The 24,737-nt window shown below is 39.9% G+C and overlaps 3 protein-coding genes across 7 annotated transcripts; 2 read left to right on the top strand and 1 right to left on the bottom strand.

Annotated features, from left to right (window-relative positions):
- Positions 1–1,503: 1,503 nt before the first annotated feature.
- LOC146706188 (GRAM domain-containing protein 2B-like) lies at positions 1,504–10,143 on the top strand. Of its 4 annotated transcripts, none has more exons than XM_085464272.1 (15): positions 1,504–1,739; positions 2,276–2,410; positions 2,858–2,945; positions 3,069–3,138; positions 3,213–3,316; positions 3,407–3,502; positions 4,034–4,105; positions 5,095–5,175; positions 5,317–5,428; positions 5,842–5,958; positions 6,507–6,597; positions 6,756–6,860; positions 7,003–7,087; positions 7,490–7,528; positions 9,294–10,143. In XM_085464272.1, exons 1-15 carry the CDS (start codon positions 1,645–1,647, stop codon positions 9,330–9,332), a joined length of 1,329 nt encoding a protein of 442 aa, XP_085320398.1. In that variant the 5' UTR covers positions 1,504–1,644; the 3' UTR covers positions 9,333–10,143. The 4 variants fall into 4 exon arrangements, with proteins under 4 accessions (XP_085320398.1, XP_085320399.1, XP_085320400.1 ...); XM_085464273.1 differs by having other exon boundaries at positions 1,505–1,739; positions 2,276–2,401; XM_085464274.1 differs by lacking the exon at positions 7,490–7,528 and having other exon boundaries at positions 1,506–1,739.
- Positions 10,144–15,419: 5,276 nt separating this feature from the next.
- On the top strand, positions 15,420–21,573 carry LOC146706187 (serine/threonine-protein kinase pim-1-like). Of its 2 annotated transcripts, XM_085464268.1 has the most exons (9): positions 15,420–16,256; positions 16,650–16,886; positions 17,012–17,137; positions 17,261–17,355; positions 17,494–17,541; positions 17,626–17,844; positions 17,934–18,114; positions 18,201–18,371; positions 18,461–18,874. In XM_085464268.1, the coding sequence occupies exons 1-9, from the start codon at positions 16,196–16,198 to the stop codon at positions 18,550–18,552; spliced, it is 1,230 nt and encodes a 409-aa protein (XP_085320394.1). In that variant the 5' UTR covers positions 15,420–16,195; the 3' UTR covers positions 18,553–18,874. The 2 variants fall into 2 exon arrangements, 1 of the variants encoding a protein (XP_085320394.1); XR_014921460.1 differs by lacking the exons at positions 15,420–16,256; positions 16,650–16,886; positions 17,012–17,137; positions 17,261–17,355; positions 17,494–17,541 and adding an exon at positions 21,390–21,573 and having other exon boundaries at positions 17,606–17,844; positions 18,461–21,308.
- On the bottom strand, positions 20,507–24,246 carry LOC146706186 (uncharacterized). Its single transcript, XM_085464269.1, has 5 exons — positions 24,081–24,246; positions 23,679–23,845; positions 23,358–23,556; positions 23,168–23,258; positions 20,507–20,709 (listed from the first exon to the last, which is right to left on the bottom strand). Exons 1-5 carry the CDS (start codon positions 24,210–24,212, stop codon positions 20,507–20,509), a joined length of 792 nt encoding a protein of 263 aa, XP_085320395.1. The 5' UTR covers positions 24,213–24,246.
- Between the last annotated feature and the right edge of the window lie 491 nt (positions 24,247–24,737).

The following is a 24,737-nucleotide window of genomic DNA, read 5'->3' as shown; positions in this document are numbered from 1 at the left end:
GCAGCAGCAGAAGACCACACCAAGTGTCACTGCTGTCAGCTAAGAACAGGAAGCTGAGGATCATTCACACAGGTCACAAAACTTTACAGGTTTGAAGTTGGAGTCTAAAGGAGGCCAAGTTCATAGACAAGGATGGTTCTACCCATGATTACTGAGAAGAGATCGGCAGAAGTAAAAAAGACCAACAGGCACGTGTGTTTTTTACTCCACAAATAAAGAGTCTTGATTGCATAATACACAATACTAATCAAACTGGATGTGATCTGAAGACTCAGTTGCAATTTTTTGAAACTATTACATATTTTAAATGTAAAATCTTCTGGAAACTTTCAAGTTTGTTATAGTATATCTGTTACATGACATGTACAATTTTCTCTGCATTACCTATTTACTTGCATCCTTACAATGTGATCATGGATTGTCTCTCTTTGTTGTTGTTTCTTTCAGCTGCTCTGGGATCACTACTTCAGATGGATTCGCATATTTGCTATGGTACAGGCTTTTTCCCCTATTCCTAATACAACCCTCCGGACTTGTGTCTCCTCCCCATCTCAAACCAGAAATGTTATTGTCAACAATTGCCAAAATAAATAAATAATACTGGTATTTAAATTGTTGTAACTTTCTAGCCTAAAATCTGTACACCAAGCTAGAAAGAACACTTCTGTCACAGAAACTGCATTCATTTTTTTTTTTTTTTTTGGTAAACTCACTTTTATATAATCTTTCAGCTTCATAAATAATTATGAAGCTGAAAAGTGTCCCTGACATTAAAACATGTCTCTTTTAAAGAGAAATTGCAACAAATATAACAGCACAGTTCTTTGAAGATATTTTAAGCAGCCAAAAAGGACTGCCCTGATTATAATGTAGGGACAACAAGGGGCATCGGGGATGTCAAACATAAGGCCCAGGACCCAGAACCAAAGACTCAGATGACGCCCACTGATAAATTGAACTTTTTCCTCTTATATTGGGATATCTGAGAGATTAAATGTGCAGTTAAACTTCTCTGCACTGAGAGAAAGACGAGTTTCACTTGTCTGCCCCCCTAAGATCAAAGTGTGCATTATGTGGCTCACGATGTAAAATGAGTTTGACACCCCTGCTCTATTTATCAGTATAAGCAAAAGCATTACAAATAGAAAACAAATAGAAACACTGGGAATCACTCAGGCGATCTTTGGTGAACGGTTAACCGAGAGAATAGTTTCAGGTAATCTCACTTGAAAACACATTTATCACGGTTTACACTCTGCTGCCCTCTGCTGGAGGTCTACCATAAGTACAATCACATTTCTGGAGTTTTAAGCGTATAAACATTTGGTGAGGGAAACAGTCACTCTTTCAGAGGAGTCCTGGAAACCTTCACTTAAAGCTTACGCAAAGCTTTGACGTAACATTTAGTGTGCGTGAGCATTTTATTACAAGCAGATAACAGCCTGTCCCAGCAGGAGTCCTCTTTGCTCTTTCCCTGTTGCTCCTGACGTTGGTCCCAGCTGCTCCCTCCCCCTTCCCGGCTCCTCCTCTGTGTGGCTTCTTGGTCCACAGACCGATTGTCCCAAACTTTAAATCCTTCCTGAAGCTTCTCCCTTATCTGCGGCGCGAGAGCGAAAGCAGAAGCCGATGGCAGAAGTATGAGATATGGTACTGATGACCGAGCAGGCGGACAGACCTCTGACCCCGTTATTCTCAGCAGAACAACTTCCCTGCAAGGACTCCCGAGGGAACCGCTCGACGTGAGTGTGGGAAAGATGCAGCCAGGGCCCGAGGCTGCCTTTCAGTTTAAGTTGGGGGAAAGCGATTGATGGGGGTGGGGGTTTAAGCGTTGGGCTTATTTGCATCTGCATCCTGCTTCAGAGTGTGGATTTGAATTAAAGGCCTCTGCTGGCTCTGTAAAAGCACGAATTTAGCGAGTACGTGACACGAAATACAGCCAAGATAGGGTTAATTTGCATTCCAGATGGCAAAAGTTATGTTGTAGCGCCGAAGGCCAATTTTACGCCTGCCCCGTCTCTTTAACTCAAAGAGATGTTTCTGTGCGTTTGAATGGGAATCTCCAGAATCTCGGTGCCCCAACATGTTTTGTTCCTGTGATATAAACCATTACAGCAACACCGGGTAATACGAGCACGGGGAGAGACAAGTGGAAACCTGAGGCAGCTGCTTTTTGAGAACGTTTAAAGATTACATGAGAGGTGTTCGCTACGGCACAAGTTTGCCAGCTTCTCCCAGGAGAACAGAGAGCAGCGACTTAACTGTGTCATGTCTGCAGGTCTGAGGTGGACAATGGAGGCGAAGGGAGGCAGCGGAAGCACGGAAGGTCACCTGGGGACCTCCAGCTCTGTCTGGAGACAGCGTCTGACCAGTCCAAGAGCAGGAGGAAACCACTCGGCGTCAGGTGGACAATGTGTATATTTTTATTGTTTATAAGCACTATATAAACCTTTAATGACAAGTAATAAATTAATAACAAGTTCATTTTAATGTCAAACATAAAAGGACTAAATTAAAGTGAAAAGAAAGGATTTTTTTGGACTTGTTTTTTAGTTCAAAATGTGCTAGTTTTCCATTTTAACTGCAGCTCTGCAGCTGCGCCCATCCTCCTACATACCTGCACGACCAGAGAGCTGTTTACTGATTATGTTGCTGCTGTTCAAGCAGCTTTTACTTAACCACGTATGACACGCTGCGGAGCCAAATTAGAGGGGTTTACTTTTTTGCCTGATAACAGTGTTTAGTGATAGTTTGAGTTATAAATCTGTGACAGTACTTTTCCTTCTGCAGTTACTGTTACTCGTCCTCCTCAGGTGTTGCCATGATAGTTAACTGTAAACACTGACCTTTCATTTGCCAGACTGAAACCTGTGGAGCAGCTTTCGCCAGTGCTAAGTCCATGTGACTTAGAAACAAAGTTTGAAAGGAAGAAATGGCAGCCTACCCAGGTAAAAGAACAACAACAACAAAAACAACCCACATACTGATCCATTGACAAATACCACCAAACCCCAAACTGTTTTTATGTATATACATTTGCCATTTTCTTAATTTAAAACTTTGCCTTTCAGTTGTCAAAAACAAACACCCAGTTCCATAAGTTATTTAAGGAGGTCAGCAAAGATGAGCAGCTCAAGCAAAGTAAGTTTCACCTTTTGCTTTCAGGCAAAAAACAAAGGAATGTGACAGTATTAATGTGAAAATGTAACCAACAGGTTACACTTGTGCCCTCCAGAGAGATATTTTGTATCAGGGCAAGTTGTTTGTCTCTGATAACTGGATCTGCTTCCACTCCAAAGTCTTTGGCAAAGATACCAAGGTACGTCACTGTTAACTCTAGTGAGGAATTTATCTGAAATCTTTGCGATTAGCTTGTTTGTTAAAGAACATGAGGTCTTGTCCTTCACAGATTTCAATCCCGGCGATGTCCGTGACACTTATCAAAAAAACGAAAACAGCGCTGTTAGTGCCAAACGCCCTCGTGATCGAAACTCCGAGTGAACAGGTAAGAAAGCATTTGATGCAGTCAGCTTTTCCCCGACTTTCCTCTCAACCCGCTACCTGGCAGATGGGGGGCTGTAGTTGAGTCTTGTTCTGTTAGAAGTCAATGGGGCGATCGTGGCTCAAGAGTCGGCAGTTCGTCTTGTAATCGGAAGGTTGCCGGTTCGAGCCCCGGCTCCGACAGCCTCGGTTGTTGTGTCCTTGGGCAAGACACTTTGCCCGTTGCCTACTGGTGGTGGTCAGAGGGCCCGGTGGCGCCAGTGTCCGGCAGCCTCGCCTCTGTCAGTGCGCCCCAGGGTGGCTGTGGCTACAATGTAGCTTGCCATCACCAGTGTGTGGATGATTGAAAAATGTAAAGCGCTTTGGGGTCCTTAGGGACTAAGTAAAGCGCTCTACAAATACAGGCCATTTACCATTTACTTCCTGTTAAAAGGGGAATTTTTTATCTCCACAGTCACCAAATGCTGCTTCTGCAGTATATGCTAAAAGTAAAATGGAATTAAAATGAAAGTGATGCTAAATCTCTCTTTTCCAGCATGTGTTTGTGTCATTCCTCTCTCGAAACGCCACCTACAAGCTCCTGAAGTCAATCTGCCTTCATTTAGAGGTAAATGGCATCTTCTATACGGGTTATGCAACTTGTTCTAGCGGTATTCATTAGCTAGCTACATTTAGTCTTCTGCAGGAAATCTACGTCCTAATTTACAACACAACCATTGTAAGTTAGAATATATTACTTTACAAAAACACTGAGCATTTTCTCTTCACCCTGCACCACAACCTTCCACACCATTCGAGTCATTGCAGGCTACGTAAACCTGAGGTGTTGTTACATTTGTCGAGATGTGCTCGTCAGGTCATGTGGAACGTTCCAGTTAGAGTTCCTGCTGAACCATAATTCAGGCATTACTGCTGAAACACGTCATGTTCTTTGCACTTTAATAAATCAAATTAACTACATTTTTTAGAGAGTGTCTGTACTTTCTTTCTCTTCTGTGTTTCTTTAAGACTGGGCAGTTACCGGAAGTTACTTTGTATCTTGGACGCAGTATATTAAACATTAGTGTGTTCCGGCTTCCTCTCTTGTTACACTGTAAACTCTGTGTATATTAAATTGTGTCTAAATCCAATACTGGGCTCTAGCAAAGGCCCAGTACTGAAAAGTATCAAAATTCAAAAGTTAGCAACTAGTTAGCAAGTAGCTAACAGAGACAGTTTAGCATTTAGCTGCTAAAGAGCCAGGTACTCAATGCAGGAGTTGCAAGCAAATGGAAGGGGGTGATTTTTAATTTAGTCAGCTAAACAGAGAGAAATATGTTCACTAAATGCCTGTAAACACATAACTCTAGCTTAGCTTTTTTTCCGCACGTGTGTTTAAATAGGCAACTGTTTGCTAATGCAGATGAAAACTTTGCTAAAGCAAATAGTGAAAAGGCAGCGTCTAACCAAAACGGAGGGAGTGACTTCATTTTTCTGCACGTTGTGTGCATAGAAACAGACAACCAAATGAATTCTGCTGCTGGATTCTGTCTGAATAGGCAACTGTTTGCAGACAGTTTCATAAGTCAATACCAGCTAAGTCTGTTGTCATTACAGGTGGATAAGTCCTGTGGCAGCCCCGTGACTTCCTCTTGTGAAAACAGCTTCAGAATCAAGTGCCCATCGTCACTTCCTCTGGTCAGTAAGGGGTCTGTTCTTTTTCTGAGATGTTTATTTGTTATTTTCTGTTGCGATAGAAAGAGCTATACACATAGCTTGTTTTCATGTGATACAACGCCTACATTGTATGTGGTGACCCATGTTTCATGTGGGCTGCAGGACTTTTCTAGAGACTTCTCTGACCTCGATGGAGTTGTGCAGCAGAGACGGCAGGAAATGATGGAGAGCAGCAGCTCCGGGTCTCAGACTCCAGATTATGACAAGTTAGCTGGTGTGTCACCCATCTTCTTTCCTCCTGTGTAATTATATAGCTACTGTGTACTCGCTCTAATCTACTGTACACAGTTTGTAGAGTCATTGTTTGTCTCTGTAAGGGGTGTCAGGTGTCACTGTGGCTTAGACAGCCTTTAGTATTTAGCTGGAGTCAAGCCAAGTGAGCCTCTGGGACTTTGTTTTTATTATAGTGAAGACACTTTTCACAGAAAGAAATCTCATTAAATAATTAACGTAATCTCCATTTTATTCTCAATGACAGCCATCAGCACTGACACAATTAGTTGTTTTTTTTTTCTATTTTACAGACTAAAAGGACTTGTCACATTTGCGAGCTTGTTAGCCTCTTAACATTTATTCAAAGTCGCCAGCCACTGGAGTCACAGCGTTTTTCTCTGTTGCTTTGAGCAGACTTCAGCGGCCTCCCAGGCACATTTCTGAACACAGCGAAGAGCGGAGAAGTTTCAGTCCACGCAGATATTCACCTCCAGACTCCCAGCCAAAAGCACGGACCCGCCCTCAAGAGCGGTACTTTGATAATGGCTTTCTAAAAAAGAAAAGATGCTTTGTTGTTAATGCTTCTGTAGTCTTCGATTTCACTGTTTAGCAGGAGCTATTGAATGTTGATAAACGGAAAAGTTTCAGTTGGATATCAGGATAATCCACGCTTTTGCCACTGACCTTTATTAAAAAACCTATTTTGACAAAATTAGAAGAATTATATTTGTACATTATATCTGCAAACTACAAAAGAAGGCCTGAGAACAGCTCAATATCCCAGCCTGCCGCTATCACACCCCAGCTTACCAGTCAGCATGTCATATCTTCTTTGTTTGATAACCAATAGTTTAAAGACCAAGTTTAAAGACAGCTGACATACTCATACTGTTGTATATGCTACAGTTAGAGGCACACGTGTCTTGTGGAAACAGATGCAGAACACAGAAATTAGAAATTTGACATTCTATCATAAAGTATTTGTAACATTTCTTTATTTCTTTCTAAATAGTTCCTTGCCTTGTTGATGAACATTACCAGAGATACTCATTTTTTTCCTTTGTTGCTTTCACATGTAGACCCAAGCAAGCCAACGCGGGGAGCTTCTCCAAAAGACAAGTCCTCACAGCCGATGTCATTACAAGCCATCCTCCTCATCTATCTGTTTCTGTGAGCAGCCTCTCATTATGTGGAATTTGAGAAGCCCGAGCAGTCTGACAGACACTTGTTAGGATGTCAAAATCATTTACATCATTTGGCTTAGTGACTGTTCTTTTTGGCTATGATTTGAATCCTCGTGTTTCACTGTGTTTCTGTGTATTTAACAGAGTCGGCGTTCTTGTCTTGTCCTCCTGTTACATGGCGTTCAAGATTGTGGCTCTCGAGCAACGTTTGAACTCTTTGGTTTCAACAGGAGAACATATGTACAGTGAGTAAGTAAGGATTTAAACTTCTTTAGAAACTTTAAGGATTGTGAAATACACATATTCACCACATTTCCAAATGCATGGTTTTTCTTAGGTAGCGCAACTTTCTCATTATTTGGTTAATAATTTGGTGTAAATCTTAATGCAGCAACACTGCGAGCCAAAGGTCACAGGATGAAGTGAATGCTGAGATCTACGGGGAACTGTCGACCAACCTGTTCAAGCTGGAGAAGGTTTGTCAGATTTTGTGAGCTAAACAGCAGTTATAGGTGCTAATAAAAATTGTATTGTTAGATATAATATTTGAACTTAAAATATTGCAAACTAGATCTGGCTGATTTGTCATTATAATAGAGTCAGCAAAGCAATAATTAGAGCCTGAACAACATAGGATTTTTAAGACTGATACTGATATTTATGTGATTAAGAAATCTGGAGTATTGGCTGATATTTTCTCAGATATCCGAAACAAAATAGATATTCATAGCATTTCTTATTTAAAGTAACTTACGAGTTATTTCTAAGATTATATGACAATACAGTTTAAAAATATTCTTCCGTTATTGTGCTATCAAGTCGCTCATTTACCTTCTGGCCGATTCTGCTCGGATCAGCTGTTTATTGTTGTGTTGCAGAGTGCCCCCTGGTGGACAAACTGTGCAAACAGCTTTAAGGTAGCTGCAGGTTTTTTTTTTTCCTGTTGCTTCTTTACTCTTTAAATTTGTATTTACTGGCCATTACAAATGCTGATACTGATATATCAGCAAATAGCTGCGGGGCCAATATATTGGTCGGGTTATAACTTCTGGCCAAACTAGTGCATTTTAAAGTAGCCAATCACACCGGAAAGCTGTAAGCAGCTGTGCCTGGATGTGCCCTCAGAGGTGCTGTCCTCCTCATCTGACATCATCTTAATATTGATGTCCCTCTGCAGCTAGTGCACTTTGCCTCATTCCAAGCAGCTGTAAATGCAATCAACACAGACAGTCAGTACTGCGCAATGCACTGTTGACAGGAGACTTTTAGCAGTGTGATAGAAAAATGTAACATAAACCAGTAATGCTAAAACAAATCCAGGGAATCCAGTCTAATAAATTGTACCTTCTTTGCTTTACTGTCACTCTGACTGACACTGACTGTGCTGTTCTCTCCTGATTGCAAAGTCAGGATTCCCTTTAATACTGAAACAGGTGAAAATACTAAAAACATGTATAAGGGTGACAGACCAGGGATAGCAAACTCATTTTACATTGTGGGCCACATACAGCCCACTTTAATCTTAAGCGAGCCAAACCAGTGAAACTCTTCTTTTTGTTACTGTACAGAAGTTTAACTACACTTTTAACCCTAATGAGAAAGAAGTCATTTTTCTAAACGACATAGAAATGCTAATGTAGTAAATGAAAGAAAGCACGACTGGGAATTGATAAGAATTTAACTGATTCCACTTTCAATATCAGTTATCGATTCTCATTGACCCTGCCTGACAGTCACCACCATCGCCATCAGTAAGGACACAAATATGATCTTTCTCTTAGATATGAACACAAAGCAAAGATCAAAACCAGCATGAAGAAGCTTTAAAGCGATCACAAACAGGAGGCTGCAGACTGACTGCTCATCAGTCTGTCATCAGACAGTACCTGTTGAAGTTCAGAGTCTGGCTGCTAGGCTGGGGTCAGGATTCATTCAGCTAACATCACTCTGGGTTCTTGGCTAGCTTAGCATTAGCATGCTATCTGTGCAGGTGCCTGCAAAGAGCTGAAGTTGTGTTAACAGCATAATGCAATTGTTTCTGTCCTGGATGCAGTATGCACTTTACTATGGCGCTGTCATAATAAAGTGCAAAAAACCCCAAAAACGACTATACTATATTTATTTACTACTTAAATATTTATTTGTGCACATGGATTTAATTATTGGGGCCAAAGCGCTCACCGTGTGACAATCCTTGTACGCGTGTGTGCACCTCTTGACCTTTGTAACCTGGCGCAGCTGGATTGAAGATGCGAGTGTAGGATCATCTTTTTTGCCCCCATTTTAATGACATCACACCCAGAAATGTGACTCCTTGTAAAACCACAACATTTTGGTTTTTTTGTTTATAGTATTTTTTTAATTTACATTACATTCATTCTGATAGAAACAGGTACAAAAAACAGAAAAACAGAGATTCAGTAAGACTAAGATGAAGGTGACTTTTATTAAGATGCACATTTTAGAAAAAAGAAATTTCAGAAGTCTTGGCTTCAGAAATATTTTACTGGGAATGAAATGATGATTGATGGTGTCACATTTTAAATCTAACCACAGTTGTACAAAGCCAGCTGTTGCCTTCAAGGACCCAGTCTTTATGCTAAGCTAAGCTAATCAACATGTTTAACATAATTGTGAATTATAAAGTATCCCTCACTTGCGTTTGTTTTTTCCACACCACAGATTCAGAAAAACCTCCAGAAACTCCTGGAGGAGACTTAAAAGAAGACTGTGGTCTGTTGTAGTGTCCACAGAGAAGAGCGAGTGCTGTGTAGAAGAGATCGTGCTTGAGCTGTGCAGATCAGCCGTGATCAGATTTGGTCATAACTTTCTTGCCAAAGCATGGACAGCTCATACACAAAGCATTCTTTAGACTGTGTGAAGTGAAATTGTGCAATAATGACTTCTTTCCCTTTTGCACTCAGGACTATTTGATCATTTTTTTTTAACAGAAAGCTGTGCTGAAGCAGTGTGCTAGTTTGCTAGTGGTAGTGTTAGCGAAGTGACTATGTTTTATTTATTTAGCTTTCATGTTACATTTCACAGTAGTAAGATTGTTAATAAGTTGTCAGGTCCAAAGGTTCTATTTCATGTCAAGGTCAATGTTTTTGTCAGCATTAAAATGTCAGTAAGTTATATTTTTATCATGCTTATGACTCACTCATCAAAAGATTGTACAACACTCAGCTTGTTCTTATGGTGTGATGTCAACAGATATGTATAAATATACACTTTGCTTTGTGAAATCACACAACAGTAAGAGCAAATCAGAGTTTAAAATATATTTTTTATTGTAAGTGTGGAATTTTTAATTTTCATACGAACCAACTGCTGTTTCATTCAGATGCAATTGTATAGTTTCTCAAACCTAGCAGCGTGTACTGCATTTACCCTGTTCCCATTCTGTTTTCACTTTGTTTGTGTGTATGAAAAACAAAAAAAAATTGTGTTTAACTTTAGTTGTGACCCTTCAGATCACAGCTTGTGCCTTTGTGATTGTATCACAGCTCTAAAATAAACGGTTTTTCATGAAGTGTTTCTTGAAACTGGCGTTAACAGCTTTTTTACTTAGGAGCACCAGGTTACATAAGGCTGATCACTCAGCCAGGTGACGTGCCTGCAGACCACAGACAAATGAATGCAAACAGCACCGATGTAACCCAAGAACATGATGACTGGCCTGCTCACAGCAGTGAAAGAAGAACTCTCTTTACTACAGTGTACAATAACACTTTACCACAAATAAAAGACTAATGTGTGCGCTTTTTAAAATTCTGCAGTGGGAGTTTGTTTTTGTTGTAATTTTTCCCCTACAGTGTTTTTATTGGGTGACAGGTAAAGGTAGACCAGTTTGGCATGGAGTAATACATGGAGAAAGTGATTTGGAACTGGCTTCTTGACATAAGCCACACCTTACCTGAAAAAGACGTCATCTGGATGGCAACGTGTTACTCCAAAATTCCCATCTTAAACAAGCTCGGCCTCAGAAAACATATTGATCTTGTTTTTTTAATCTTTGCATTGAATGTTATCTTGCATTTGTGAACTGCTGTTCAGTCACACTTCAGTACAGTTCAGTAATGGTGCTCAGCATTGTCCTTGTGTAGTTTTCTCTGATTTCAATTCAGAACATTATGCACCATAATCGTTGATAATACCACATTATTTGTAATTTTATGTTGAGAAATAAGTGATGGACATTTAAAACTGAAACATAGTTCAAACTGTTCCGATGATGAGGATGCTGCTGTGACTTATAAAGTGTCCCCTTATTTTTATTTGTTCTCTAAATAGTGTCACCAACATTAGCTACCCCAAATCACTAGAGATTATCAGTTCATTTTAACATTCCAGGTGACAGCAAGTCAAAATTATGTTACCTGTCCAGCAGCAGCCTGCATTAAGCTTTAATATTGCTATAAACTGAAATGGATCAGTGTACGCCTTTTATTCACTGTTATGTTTAAGTTTTGGGTGACGGCACAAAGACTGAGAGAGGTGGATAGAGAGGGAGAGAGTAGGATGAACACAGCAAAGAGAGAGCAAAAAGAAACAGGTAAGAGTGGACATGTGGTCAAATTCACCAAAAATTATATATATAGGCCTATTGTATGCCTCTTTAAAATGTGTGACATTTAAGGGATCTTTATTGTGTGACTGAAATTAAAATTGTCCTTAAGGTAAGTTTACTCAGTTACAACAATAAAGTACAAATTCAGTTCCATTCAGTTTTATTTATATAGCACCGAATCCCAACAACAGTGACCTCATGACATGGTATATTATAAGGTAAAGACCCTACAACATTAGAGATAAAACCCCAAGAATCAGATGACCCTCTGTGAGCACTTGGCAACAGTGGGAAGGGAAAACTCCCATTTCAAAGGAAGAAACCTCGGGCTCAGAGGTGGCTACCATCTGTCGTGACTGGTTGGGTGTGAGGGCTCTCTGGATGAGAGCCAGAGTTATATTAATAACTAATGATTAAATGCAAAGTGGTGTATAAATACATGGAGGGTGTAGTTGCAGTTAAGTAAAATGTGAAAAAGTCATCATGTAAATGAACAAAACATTACTTTAAAAAGAGTATTTACAGTGCAGTATTCAGTTACAAAATGGGTGACTTTCAGTATTTGTACTTCATTCCCTACTTTGCATTGTACTTTGTAGAAAGAAAAAAAAACCTTGAGCAGCTCAACATGCTAATCACACTAATACATGTACTTAGTCATTCAACTACTGTACTGTACTGTACTACATATTGGGCCCAATATGAGGCCATGAAAAGCGCAGTGAATGGTTTTTAAAGTACATTTAATGATATATCAGTACAGATGCTCAGAAATTTACAAATGATAGAAATACATATGTTGAAACAGACTGAAAAAAATTGGTTGTCAGGAAAAAAAACTGTCTTATAAAATTCGCGATTTTTTTTGCTTCCGGAACAAATGCACAAAAAGACCCCAAAAAAGAAATCTTTCTACCTTCTGCAAAGTTCATCGCCCCAGAAAAGACAAGTCAAAACAAGTAAAAAAAAATAAAAATGTAACAGCCTCCCGATTATGACCGATATATCATTTACGTCACTGATACATCCGTAACTGAAATTAACTCAGAACAATTTGTTTATTTTTTTAAATGGTCATTCAGAATCAGAAGATTATTTACGGTGATGTTTTTGGTGGGAGTGAAACAACAATCTACTGATAAAACCAATAAAAATAAGATATGATAATAAGAAATAACCACTGTTGGAAGCCTTATTTACTCTTATCGCCTTAATCATGTGCAGTAATTAAAGTTGAAATGAGAAACTTTGCATTTGAAAGATGCTCTTCTACTGGGCACTCAAAATGCTTTCTTACAACAAGCATCATTCATCCACACCTTCATACATAATGTGCGCACATTTTAAATATAAATTAATATTACTGTAGCAGTATTTTTTTTTTTTTTTTAAAGATAAAATGGCCACATTTAAGAAGGCAGGACCTGCAGTTATTGTCCTTTTCCAGACATTTATCTGGCACTTACTTTGGGGTTTTCTGCAGCTTGTCCTCGGGGCCCTCCAGACACAGAGACAGCAGGTCGTAACCCAGGATCTTCTGGGCTATGGTGAACATTTCTTTAATGTTGGGGTATTTCAAAAGTCCTCTGCCCATGCCCACAAACTGGCTGCCCTGACTGGGGAAGAGGAGCACGGAGCAGCCGCTGCTTTTGGGTCTCCGCTGAGGCGCCGCTGCTGGCTCGCTGTTCGGGGGAAAAGCGGGGGCTTCAGCCGGAGGAGGGTAATCTCCAGCCGTGGAACCGGGCTTGTTGGTGGACAGCGTCCTGCTCAGAGAGACCAGCGACCTGACCTTCCCTCTGGAAGATGCCGCCATCCTGACTGCCACTGATGCCAACATGAGCTGTTCCTCATCCAACGACGTGTCTGCAGATGAAATAAGACGCACAGCCCTCCCGGACAAACTGTAATCACCAAAAGAATCAACTTTGCTTGAACTCAATTCTGATATCTGCTCGGCATGACACCTCACAGGGAGACGAAAACAACCGCCAGAGGAGAAAAGAACAAAATCTTCAGCGAAGGAAGATGATATCTCCAATAAAACTATTTTTGAAGCCATTATGGGACTTGACAAAAAATTTGAAGCACAACTGGAGGATATCAAGGAACAAAACAGACAAAGTGCAGCTATGGTTGCCAGCTTGGCTAAGGCTGTAGAGTTTAACGCTGCAGAGATAGCTGATTGCAAACTGAAAGTTGTTAAACTGGCAAATGCGAATGAACTGCTGCTTAAAGAAAACGAAGACTTGAAAAGAAGAGTGAGAGAACAAGAGCGCTACCGAATGAGGTGGTGCCTAAAACTGAAAGGGGTGAAGGAAGACAAAGACGAAAACATTAGAGTGAAGGTTTTGCAAACGCTTCAGAAGATTGCCCCTGACTTGAACTTAGAAGAGGCTGTTGATATTGTCCACCGCTTAGGGAAACAAGTTGATGGCAGAAACAGAAACATCATTATTCTATTCACACAGAGGCGAATTAAAGAAGAATTGTGGAGGCGCACCAAAGATTCTTCAACCTGCAAGCAAGAAGGCATCAGCTTCACAGAGATGTTGCTGCAGGAGGACATACAAGATCAACAGCGCCTATGGCCTCTGGTGGAGGAAGAAAGACGTGCAAAACTACAAATATCTGTAGTTTCCACTCCGTATATTTTCAAAACAAACTCGTTACTTTGGGTTTAACGCATTTGGGGGAAGTTAATATTTCACGTCACTGCAGGCCTTCAAACAATGAGATTTGAGCCTAAACAGTGAAAGGCAGTCGCGTTTTAATCAGTAGAGGATGTCGCATAAAAAGAGATGAAAGAACAAACCATGTACTGTAGTTTTGATTTATTTATTTTTAGCACAACACCAGAACAACCCCACGTGCCCATAATTTGCGGTACTTCAGAAAAAAAGGAGTGAACATAAAAGGGAGTAAAATGTTGTGTCAGGTAATTTCAAATGCAGCATTTCTATCACCTCAACAAACACTAACTGTGTCACAGTGTGTTGCTATCTAAAGCTCTACTTGCTGTATTTCACAGGAAGAGAAAGAATGAGAGCTAACTTCACTCAGAGATATAGAAAGAAAGAGAAAGAAACCAGGCTGTATTTAAAGGTAAGGACTGCTTAGTGATATTTGATAAAATGTAGTTGTATTTTCACAGGGACATAAAGTGCTTGTCTTACTCCCTTCTTCTAGCTCGAAATTACTTGCCAAGTGGTAAGGACCGTTCATGGTCACACGGTGAGAACATTGGTGTTGACTATGAAGAGATAGGGTCAGACAGGGGAGGGGCCAGTCAGATTTATCAACTCAACCTCCTTAAAGCATGGAGAGAGGCTGAAACCAATCTCTGGTGAGCCCGGTTAAGGAAAGAGATGAGTTGGTGCCTGAGATGCCAAATTCCAACATCCTCATTCCCGCCATTGAGATAACACTCTCACACAGGCCCAGAGAGCAGATGTTGCTGCATTGCAGATGTGTTATACCCCCTGCCCAGCCGAATGACTCTCAAAAAGAAAATTTTGCAGAAAATCAATGTGATCGCTTGGATCACTGGAATTATCATCTCGATATCTCTTGTCCTTCTTTCATTTCAGACGTCTTGAAAACAAGTTTTAACAAAGTCCTGGAGAAGTGCCCAATGCTGGAGGCCCTCCTGCTTTACCCCTGGCTCAGATAAACTCCTCTCTGACACAAACACACACGCATACTGAATTCACATCTTGCCATACAAATGTGATACAGTAACCAAATTTCTTTCTTTCAGAAAAAAAGAAAATTGGGAGATTCAAAAATTTCCTCACAGTAATGTTTGCATCAGTCTATCAGACGAATCCCCTCCAAGTCCAATATTTACATCAGTTACAGTGATAATGCTTGGTGTCTACTTTCAGCCACCGCAGTAGAATGCCAGGAATGAATCTCATTGAAATTGTAGTTGCATTTGCTATTTCATTTAATTGTCATGGATGATACACAGATAACCCAACAGCAAACAGAAGAAAACAATGGGCTTAAATACACAGAGGGATAAATGAGGGAATAAGACACAGGATGAGAGCACAGCTGCGAGAAATCACAAACAACAAGACCATGGGGAAGGAAAACTGAAAACACTAACATAGTCTAAGGAGCTTAGAAAGAAAACGTCTGGACTTCTTTAAGTTGCTTGAAGACGTTCAAGCAAAGTTTAAGTTCTTTTCATCCGAGAAGGTGAAACATCTTCAAGCAACTTCAAGTCCAGACGCTTTCTTTCCAAACTCCTTAGACTACGATGACCTAGATGACTGAGAACCTTCACAGACATGAAAACACTAACACAGCACACATGACTATCAAAGTAAAACAGCAAACAAGAGACTTTTACAAAGACACAGAGTTGACACAGAGACATGACTGACTGGGGAGAAATTGGGGAACATGGAAACAAGAGTGACTAGACATGACACGTGGGACACAGGGGCAAGGCAAAGTAACAGAAACCTAAAGCCTAAGAATATAACACAAGAAGAAAACAATAAAGAGAACCAAAAACATACATAAGAATAATCAATGAATATAAATGAACAAACACAAAACACTGGGTCACAGACTCACTACCATGACAGTTAAATGTACATAATAAATACTTTAAATCAGATGACAATGTAGCTGACACTGTGTTTATTATAATGTGTGTGGTCAACCACAAATCTTCATACTGTCATCCATAGATGAGGTCTTTATACAAATGATGAAAGATAATGAAAGAAACTGTTTAATTGATATGAAATGATTGAATTATATGAAATATTATGGCTTTGTCTGCCAGTGTTTTTCTGTAAACTACTTTGAACTACTGGCAGTCAGTGAAGTCACTGAAAGGCAAGATTCTATGTTGTGTTGCCGTAGTTTCCAGAGTTTACTTATAAAGCTCACTTACAGAATTCAGTTAGAAAAGTCAAGCATTTGAAGGGTGCACATTTGAAGGAATATTAACTCAATCTTAGCTCATTTTCGATTTTAAAGGGTCTCCGAAATTACAATGAAAAAGGAAACAAGAAAAATTGCCACTCCAGCCGATAAGAAAGATTCAGGAGATCAAGGTAAGTAAAATAATAAAATCAAATCCTGGTAAAATCCAAATCCTAGAAATGTTGACACTGTGTGAATCATTTTTGGAGCAATTGAATCATATGTTTAATTGAAAATAGCTTTAATACAAGATGTCTAATCAAAGAAAGGTTACCGGTCTTTTGGTAAAATAATGTAATAAGTTTATTCTTGGACTCAACAGTAAAAACAGACCAACAAGTGCCATCAAGATCTAAGACTTAGTAAACCTAGTATCAACTCGCACTGATCAGTTTTTTTTTTTCATCCCAAGATTAAACTTGTGATCATTTAAGCAAAAGCAATTTCAAATTCTTTGCCATCAAACTGCTTCCAGTCTTGATGTCGGGGACTCTTTTTCACCACTGTGTTGTTGTCGTTTATAGATCGTAAGAGCAGGACTGCTAAAAGAAAGGCCAGTCCTGAAAAGAAGACCCCAATGAAAAGGAGGAGGGTCGCTGAGCAGGCTGGTCCTTCCACCAGCTCAGATGTGGTCAAAGGAGTGAAGCGCAAGGTTGTGCAAGATGAAGAGGACACAACAAAGAAAGCAAAGAGGGCTAAACTTCTTGACCATATGAGCGGTGACAAGGAGCAAGCATCCTCCTCGTTGGACTCTGGTAAAGGTAGGCTAATTAGTTGAATAAGGGGGTAGATTAAGTGTGGTTGCTAGGTTTAAGATATTGGTGTTTAGTGTTTGTGTCTATCATCCAGTGAGCTGATGTGCTTTTGGTGTTTTCCACATCTCCAGACTTGAACAACAAACAGGTGTGCGCAAAAAATGGCAAAAGAAAGGCCACGGGAGACGACAGAGAGTCACCCAAGAAAAAAAAAAGGAATGTGGACCAGGACAAAAAATCAGTGGCAGACCAAAAACGTAAGTAGCAAGCAGCTTGGGTTTTATATTCAGGGGAAGGGCAAAAGGAACATTTAGGCTACAGAGGAGAGTAATTTGTGTCACAGCTGTAATAAAACAAGATTTGCTGTTTTGTCTGTTCAGGTGAATTCCAAGCCAGATATGTGGAGGAGCACCAGCTCGGAGAAGGAGGCTGCGGAGCAGTGTTTTCTGGCTACCGGATAGAAGATCGTTTTCCAGTAAGTGTTCAGATGATGGTAGTAAGACAGGCAGTAACGCAGATAATGGATAATATCGTAAACTGAGACGTCTGCTGTGTTTCCACCTTTCATTATGTCATACTGAGGAAATGCTCACCAATGCTCTGTGTCTTCTAGGTTGCCATCAAACACATTCCCAAAAATAAAGTCTACTGCAAAGTGGCGGTAAGCGTCCAACACTTGAATTAGTTTTACATTACTGGATTGAATGCGGCGTTCCTCATCATCCACTTTGTTGTAATATTTCAGGATGAAAGCGGGAAGATGCTCTCGGTGGAAGTGGCCATTATGGTTAAACTTGCAGGTGAAGCAGAAGGGTCAGTGGGAATATCAGCACCTGTGTCCTTGCTGGAGTGGTTCGACCTTGGCAAAGAGCTGATCCTGGTGCTGGAGAGACCTGTCCCCGCTGTGGACCTGCAAAAATACAAAGCAGAAAATGGAAGAACTTTACCAGAGGACAAGGCCAAGGTAGGTTGACTGGGAGAGCCTTGGACTGTACAGCGTTCAATCAAGGCAGAAAAGCATTAACTCATTATTGTGTTTTTCATCTTTTCCAGGTCATTCTGAAGCAACTAGTTGATGCTGTAAAGGAACTTGAGGATAAACACATCTTTCATCGGGACATCAAGGGAGAAAACATTCTGATTGAGACCGGCTCCGATGTGCCTCGAGTTCGCATCATTGACTTTGGACTGAGCTGCTTTGTTAAACAGCGATCTCTGTATCGCGTCTTCTATGGTAACATATTCTGCTCCTGCTTTTCACAGATGTAACAATTTGTGTCTTTTGTTTTAGAAGAAATTGTAATTGTGTCTGTTTGTTAGGCACTCCTCTTCACACCCCTCCCGAGTGGTACAGGAGGAGCTGCTACAGGTGTGGACCCACCACGGTGTGGCAAATGGGAGTGGTGTTGTATGAAGCGCTTCATGCACGGCACTTTAGTACCGAGAGGTTCCTCGCAAAGAAACTGAGCATCAAAAAGCGTCTGTCCACAGGTAAGAAAACTTCACACTTCCAGATTCACTGATGTCTTGGATCACTAGAACTATCATCTTCATCTTTTGGATCTTTTCTTTCTTTCAAGAATGCCAGAATTTCTTGGAGGCATGTTTAACTATAGCCCCGGAGAAGCGCCCAACACTGGAGGAGCTCCAGCTTCACCCCTGGCTAAGATAACACACACAAACACACAATTCACACCTTATCATATAAGTGTGATACATTGTGGTAACCTCCTTTCTTTTTTCTGTTGGACAGGAATGGGTCAATCTTAAAAAATAAATAAATAAAAAATTAGCTTTTTCGGACTTCCTGTAACCCCCCCAGCCATCCCAGGAAAGGGGATCTCTCTTTGAATGGGCTTTCCCGAGGTTTCTTCCCATCGATCTGGCCCCCTGGGGAGTTTTTCCTCGTCTTCATAGAGAGCTTGGGCTGGGTCAGGAGCTCCATCAAAACTGTCTTTATTTGATGACATTAAAGTCATCAAATAAAGATGTGTTTTACTTAAAGTAAAAATGGATCAAAATAAAACTTGTTTAATTCATCTTTGCTGAGGATTCTCCTTCATTACTATTTTGTTTTGTTTTGTTTTTTTTACCCATGGTGCATTTTGACAAATAAGAAAACTGAATCAGGTTAAAGTGTGCACAAAGACAGTCACACTGCAAATGATCTGAAGACTTGCATCTGTTGCTCTAACCCCCAACTAGTTTAGACAGATTTCCAGGTTCTACCAGAGGTTTTTTCCTTCAAGAAGGGAGTTTTTCCTTCCCACTGTTGCTGAGTGTTTGCTCATAGTGGGTTGTAAAAGCATAAAAGTTAATAAGAGGCATTCATAGCAGAGTTATCACAGAGGGAACTATATAGCTTAAATGTACAATTTCTACAGGACGAATTATAACTTCATTATGTATAAAAGCTTCTGTGGATAATTACTCCTATTTGTAACTTTACACAAGAGAAAGTTTGGTGTCACACTATTTATAACAGGTTGGGTTTTGTCCTCTGAGTTGAGCCTTTGGTTGCAGTTTATTGAAGAATTTCCTCTAAAGTAGCTGTTGATAAAGATTTAAAGTCCTGTTTATATACAGAAATATGCTTTAGTTCATGTTTTTTACATGTCTGCCTCAGTGGATCAGTAGAAGATCTGGCACAGGAAACTAGATGATGAAAAAAGGGTACGAATACACATATATATCTATATCTATATAGATACAGATATATAAACACACACACACACAGGTTGCAACGTAGTATTTTCATTTTTTCTTAGCATTTCTTTAACGCCTTGGTGCAAAAGAATACCTGCATCTGTGTGTTGGAAAAAAGAACTACAAATTTGGAAAGGAATTTATTCATGTTCTTACTCATAGATGGAGTACATGGTTTAAAAAACACTGAGGAAACAGATATGAGGCGGCTGTATTAACATAAAAACATTAATACAGTTAAAAATGAATAAAAAGTTGCACGCTTAAACTTATTTCTCTACAGTTTGTACAATTAATCCATGTAACAATAGGTTCTCTCTTAATATAGTAGTTATTAAAAGATCTTTACATAAAAATACATTTTTAAGTACTCTCCGGTGGAAGTCTGTTGTGGCTTATGTTTCTAAATGACACAACCATAAAGCAGCCCACAGAATATACAAATATGTCTTTGATAAGTGAATGTTGGCTCCCACAATGGCCTGTTAAGTTATTGCAAAAATAATTTACTGCATAATATGTCAGATTAGAACATGTTATAAGCACAAAACTGAAGGGGAAACAATAAAAACAAAAATGAAAAAACAAATACTAAATTAAGTTAAAGGATATTTCTTACTATACTATATAATTGTATAATGTTGCGTTTGATTGCAAAAGAAAACCCACCAAGAAAAAAAGAAAGAAAGAAAAAGAGAGAATAGTTTAATATATTCAAAACACATTCTTTTCTTTTATTTAAGCTGTAGCGAGATTCAGATGGACAAAAGAGAAAGAAAATTATTACAGATTTGTTTTATTAATCATGAATAAACTTGCTCGCTGCCATCACTTTATATCTTAGTGTGCAATTCAAATATATACTTATTACAATATTTTTCCCCCTTAACTCTCAACTCGCGTTTTTAAAATGTCTGTGATCATATTTGTCCGTTGACTTCTGTCTGGGCCTCGAACGATTCATCAGACAGGTTGGCAGCCTCCAACTGATGCTCCAGACTTTCATCATCGCCTCTATTCTGATCAACTCTTATCTTAAACTTAGTGATGAACTCATTACTGTCCAGCGCGTCCTCCTTTTTAGGGCATGTGGGCTTTGATAACAGCCGGCTTTCCAGTCGCTCTCCAAAGAAAATTCACAAAACATTTCTTATTTGGTAAGCTTGTTAACAAATTTTAGTTCAGTTTTGCTGAAAGTTATAGCATGCATCAAGTAAGAAGCAATTGGTTTTTAAAAAGCATATACATTCCCCAAAACATTTTTATTATGTGCATTTTGGAGAATAAAAGATTGTACACAATTTCCCTTTTTAAAGTAAAAAGATTATTAAGTCTAATTCTTACTTATTCAGTAGATTAAAGTGTTGAAACATCATTATTCATAAAATATGCACATTACAAAATTAAAGTTATTCAAAAACTACTCAAGTACTTACTCCAATACTCACATTATTCAAGTAAATTTAATTTTTGCCAATGTAATGTCACATAAAATCTTAATCTGAATAAGGGATTTGAACCCCACTGTCACGGCCAGGGGATCAGCAGGCCGCTGACTAGTAGTGTTCTCTCTCTCTCTCTCGCCAGGGCGGAACTCATGGTGGGTTCACGCCCTCGGCCCACGCCCCTCTGAGGAGGAAACACCTGGGCCTCATCAGTGCAGCCAGCATTTAAGCCAGGGAGTGGCTTCTACTCATCACTGGATCATTGTGTGTGACTCGCGTCAGTGCAGCCCGGCTCTGAGCAAGTTCTCTTTTGCTTCCCTGTGCAAAACCTCTAACGTGTGTTTCCTTCTGTACATAGATCCCCTGGACCCGACTCTGCATCCCCCGAGCGGTGTTTGGAGAGAGAGTCAGAAGAGGAGCAAGTGTCTTTTCCCTACCTGGATTTCCCCAGAGCCTTTTCCCTGTCACCGCTTTGTATATAGCACTATCCCCTGCACTGTTTGTATATACACCTGGTGGAACTGTAATAAATACAGACTGTGCCTCTGAGTCCTGCGTGTGAGTCCTCAAGCGAACCGTGACACCCACACAGATGAGAGCTTAGCAGTGAAGCTCTCTCTTAAAATTTGAGTTATAAAGTCAGAAGTTATCACTGACAGAGATCCATGTTCTTTTAACATAAGAAAGAATATTTGCTGAAATTGACATTAATCCAAGCCCTTAAAACGCCATTTTGGATTAAGCATTTCCTTTTAGAAAAGTCTTCAATGAACAGGAAGCTCCAGTACTGAAAAAAGAAGCCAACATCAACTGCTAAACGTGCTAAAAGTAAGTAAGTCCCTGTAGACTCCTATGATCAAAACACATACAGTATAAAAGTTATAGGTTACAGATCTGAAAAGTAAAACAAATGTCAAAGTGCAAAAAGACTTATGGTCCCATAGAAGTCTATTCCATTTGCCTGGAATTAGGTGAACACCTTTGTGACAAATTTAATGGCTCAGTCATTTGTTTCATGTCATATTTAATAAAAGACTGACATGGTGGCATGTGGAATTGTCCATTTTGCACATATTTGGTCATTCTAAGCGTCAGAAGGGGAAAGATCATTCTGGGAATGCCTATTGGCGAAGGATGTGTGACTGACAAGTCCAGTGTGTGAAGTTTAACTACAGTCTAAGGAGCTTGGAAAGAAAAGCATCTGGACTTCTTTAAGTTTCTTGAAGATGTTTCACTTCTCATCTGAGAAGCTTCTTCAGTTCAGAATTTCTTCAGAGAACTGAAGAAGCTTCTTGAATGAGAGGTGAAATGCTCTTCAAGAAACTTAAAGAAGTCCAGATGCTTTTCTTTCCAAGCTCCTTAGACTACGATGACCTGAACGACTGAGAACCTTAACAGACAGTTCTTCCCTTCATTCATCATGCCTGATTTCAAAACACCAAGATGGCAGTCGTGAAAACACTCATCTTGAGTCTTCATGGGACTATGGTGAGATCAGTTATGCCTCTTATGATGCTGTCCCAGACTTCAAAGCAGTATAAAACATGTTTGCAGCCTGTAACAACTGTGCATGCGGTTATTTTTCGTTTTAAGATTTCCGTGTTTAAATCATAATAAGATTTATTTTTAATTTTAATTAACTTGAGGTGAGTCAGATTCTTTCATTCAAGTCACTGAATGAATCTCTTGACATGTTTGGGGGTAGGTGCCTTTTGTAGCATTTTAATGCAATTATCTGACAGATTATATGGTCTACACCATAGGTGTCAAACTCTGGCCAAATTTGGCCCGCAACCTAATTACATTTGGCCCGCGAAGCCATACCAAATTACTATTAGAGCTGGCCTACTGGTATTATACAGCTAATATATATATTGTTTAGTATTAAGCTTTGCTTGTTCCATATTCAGTTTTTCAGCAAAATGTGTTTGAGTCCATAAGAAAAGATTCATTCTTATATCTGGAGGAATAAATATATTTCAATAAATATTAAAGTTAGCCCGCGACTTTGATCCAGTTTTGAATTTTGGCCCACTGTGTATTTGAGTTTGACACCCCTGGTCTACACTGTTATTAACTATACTAACACTCTGTTCCAGAAGTCTGTGCTGCAAAGAGGCAAAGTGAATACCGCACCTGCAGGAGTAATGGGGGTCATCAGTCGGTTCAGCTGGATGTTCCAGTGCCGTACCTGTTGACTGGCATTCCTCAGCCTCTCCTGAACCTCCTGGAAACAAAAATCATGCAGGCATCTTCATCAGTGTTGTTTTAGAAGAGCACTAAATAAGATGCTGCTCACAAAGCCAGTCAAAACAAACTTGTTCACCTCCAGACGCTGGTGACTTCTTTGGCGAGATGCCTGCAGATCCTGGAGCTCCTGAGAGGCAGAGTTGAGGGCTGAGGGGGTGTCCTCATCGGGACTGCCATCTGACAGCTCCTGTATGGGGCTGAGGTTTTGCATTGTACGTTGCTGCTCCTGGAGGAGCTGGAAATGTTTCCTCTTTTCATCTTCAGCCTGCAGCAACCTGAAGGAGGGGAAAAAGGGAAGAAGCAACTGAAAATGTTAATACTTCTCATGGATATCTCAGATCTCCATCACAAATAAAATAATAAAGGGCCATAATAAGAGTTAGAAATCCATTGTTACCGCTCAAGCTCCAGTCTGGCCCTCTCCTCCTCCAGCCGAGCCTGGATCTCCATATTAAGGGCAACTTCCAGCTGCTGCTGTGTCAGCTCCAGCTCCCTGATCCTCTTCTTCTGTTGTTCAGCCTCCTTTTCCTTCACCTGCATCTCAGCCTGCATGCTGTCTTTTATCTATGCACACACACACACACAGCTACATAAACAGATGCACCAACAGAGCAGTATAAACTGACCTATTCCTGAATTACCTTTTCCTGGACTGTCATAACCATTTTTCCAAATCATTAAAGACTAGGTGTGAATTTTATAATGACAGTCAACATTTTGCTGGAGTTCTCAAAGATCAAAGTCAAGGAGAAAAGACTCTGTACATAATTGGTGTCAAGTGGAAAACTTTTTTTTTTACCATCACAGCCTCTTTCAGCTGTCTTTCCAGTTCCAGCTGTACCTCCCTCTGCTTCCTCCGCTCTCTCTCCTCTGCCTCCCTTCGGCGAGTTTCCAGTTCCCGTGCATGCTGTGAAACAGATGAAAGAGACATTGTTTGCTTTGTGTTTTCACCTCTATCCAGCAGGTGACACTAGGCCATCAGCTTCGAGGTTCAACCAGCGGTGCTCTTCTTGATAACTTGGTTGAAGTAAGTGGGTATTTGAGTTCATGTTGCTTTCCTTACAGCTGTAAGTAATCTGCTCATTCCGCTTGTTTATCTGTGTCACCATGCCAGCTGACTGCATTTCATCATCAGCCAGTGTTGTTCTCAATATTACCAAAGTAAGGCAGCATATAAAGTATTTACTTGCTTTCAGGTTTTGTTCAAATGTTAGTCTTTTCAGTTGTTTCTCCACTTTTTTCCTGTTTCAAAATCAAACACCAGTTTGTGAGAAGATTATCTTCTTTTTTTTTTTTAACAGGCATTGGTTTTGCATTGGAATTGGCTAATTTGCCAATTGTATGTTAAAAATGTTCGTATTTTAATATTCAAAAATGTTTTTGCCCAAAACACATGTGCACTACATGTCAGTAAAAATACTATGCAAATATTGATGTCCTTGAATGCTGAATAAAC

The sequence above is a fragment of the Copadichromis virginalis genome, linkage group LG7, assembly GCF_057382275.1.
Source record: "Copadichromis virginalis isolate Kocher_CV1m ecotype Utaka linkage group LG7, C_Virginalis_male_GT1.1, whole genome shotgun sequence".
Lineage (NCBI taxonomy): Eukaryota > Metazoa > Chordata > Actinopteri > Cichliformes > Cichlidae > Copadichromis > Copadichromis virginalis.
This window is presented reverse-complemented; position numbering and strand designations above follow the sequence as displayed.

Bases quoted from the DNA above. Each gene is read 5' to 3' on its own strand.
- LOC146706188 (XM_085464272.1), top strand. From the start codon at position 1,645: ATGGTACTGATGACCGAGCAGGCGGACAGACCTCTGACCCCGTTATTC. The intron at 2,411-2,857 runs GTGTATATTTTT...TTCATTTGCCAG, and splicing joins CTCGGCGTCAGGTGGACAAT to ACTGAAACCTGTGGAGCAGC. The intron at 5,176-5,316 runs GTCAGTAAGGGG...TGTGGGCTGCAG, and splicing joins GCCCATCGTCACTTCCTCTG to GACTTTTCTAGAGACTTCTC.
- LOC146706186 (XM_085464269.1), bottom strand. From the start codon at position 24,212: ATGTCTCTTTCATCTGTTTCACAGCATGCACGGGAACTGGAAACTCGC. The intron at 23,846-24,080 runs GTAAAAAAAAAA...GTGTGTGCATAG, and splicing joins AGCTGAAAGAGGCTGTGATG to ATAAAAGACAGCATGCAGGC. The intron at 23,557-23,678 runs GTAACAATGGAT...CCCCTCCTTCAG, and splicing joins GCCAGACTGGAGCTTGAGCG to GTTGCTGCAGGCTGAAGATG.
- LOC146706187 (XM_085464268.1), top strand. From the start codon at position 16,196: ATGAAAAAGGAAACAAGAAAAATTGCCACTCCAGCCGATAAGAAAGAT. The intron at 17,138-17,260 runs GTAAGTAGCAAG...TTGTCTGTTCAG, and splicing joins ATCAGTGGCAGACCAAAAAC to GTGAATTCCAAGCCAGATAT. The intron at 18,115-18,200 runs GTAACATATTCT...TCTGTTTGTTAG, and splicing joins TCTGTATCGCGTCTTCTATG to GCACTCCTCTTCACACCCCT.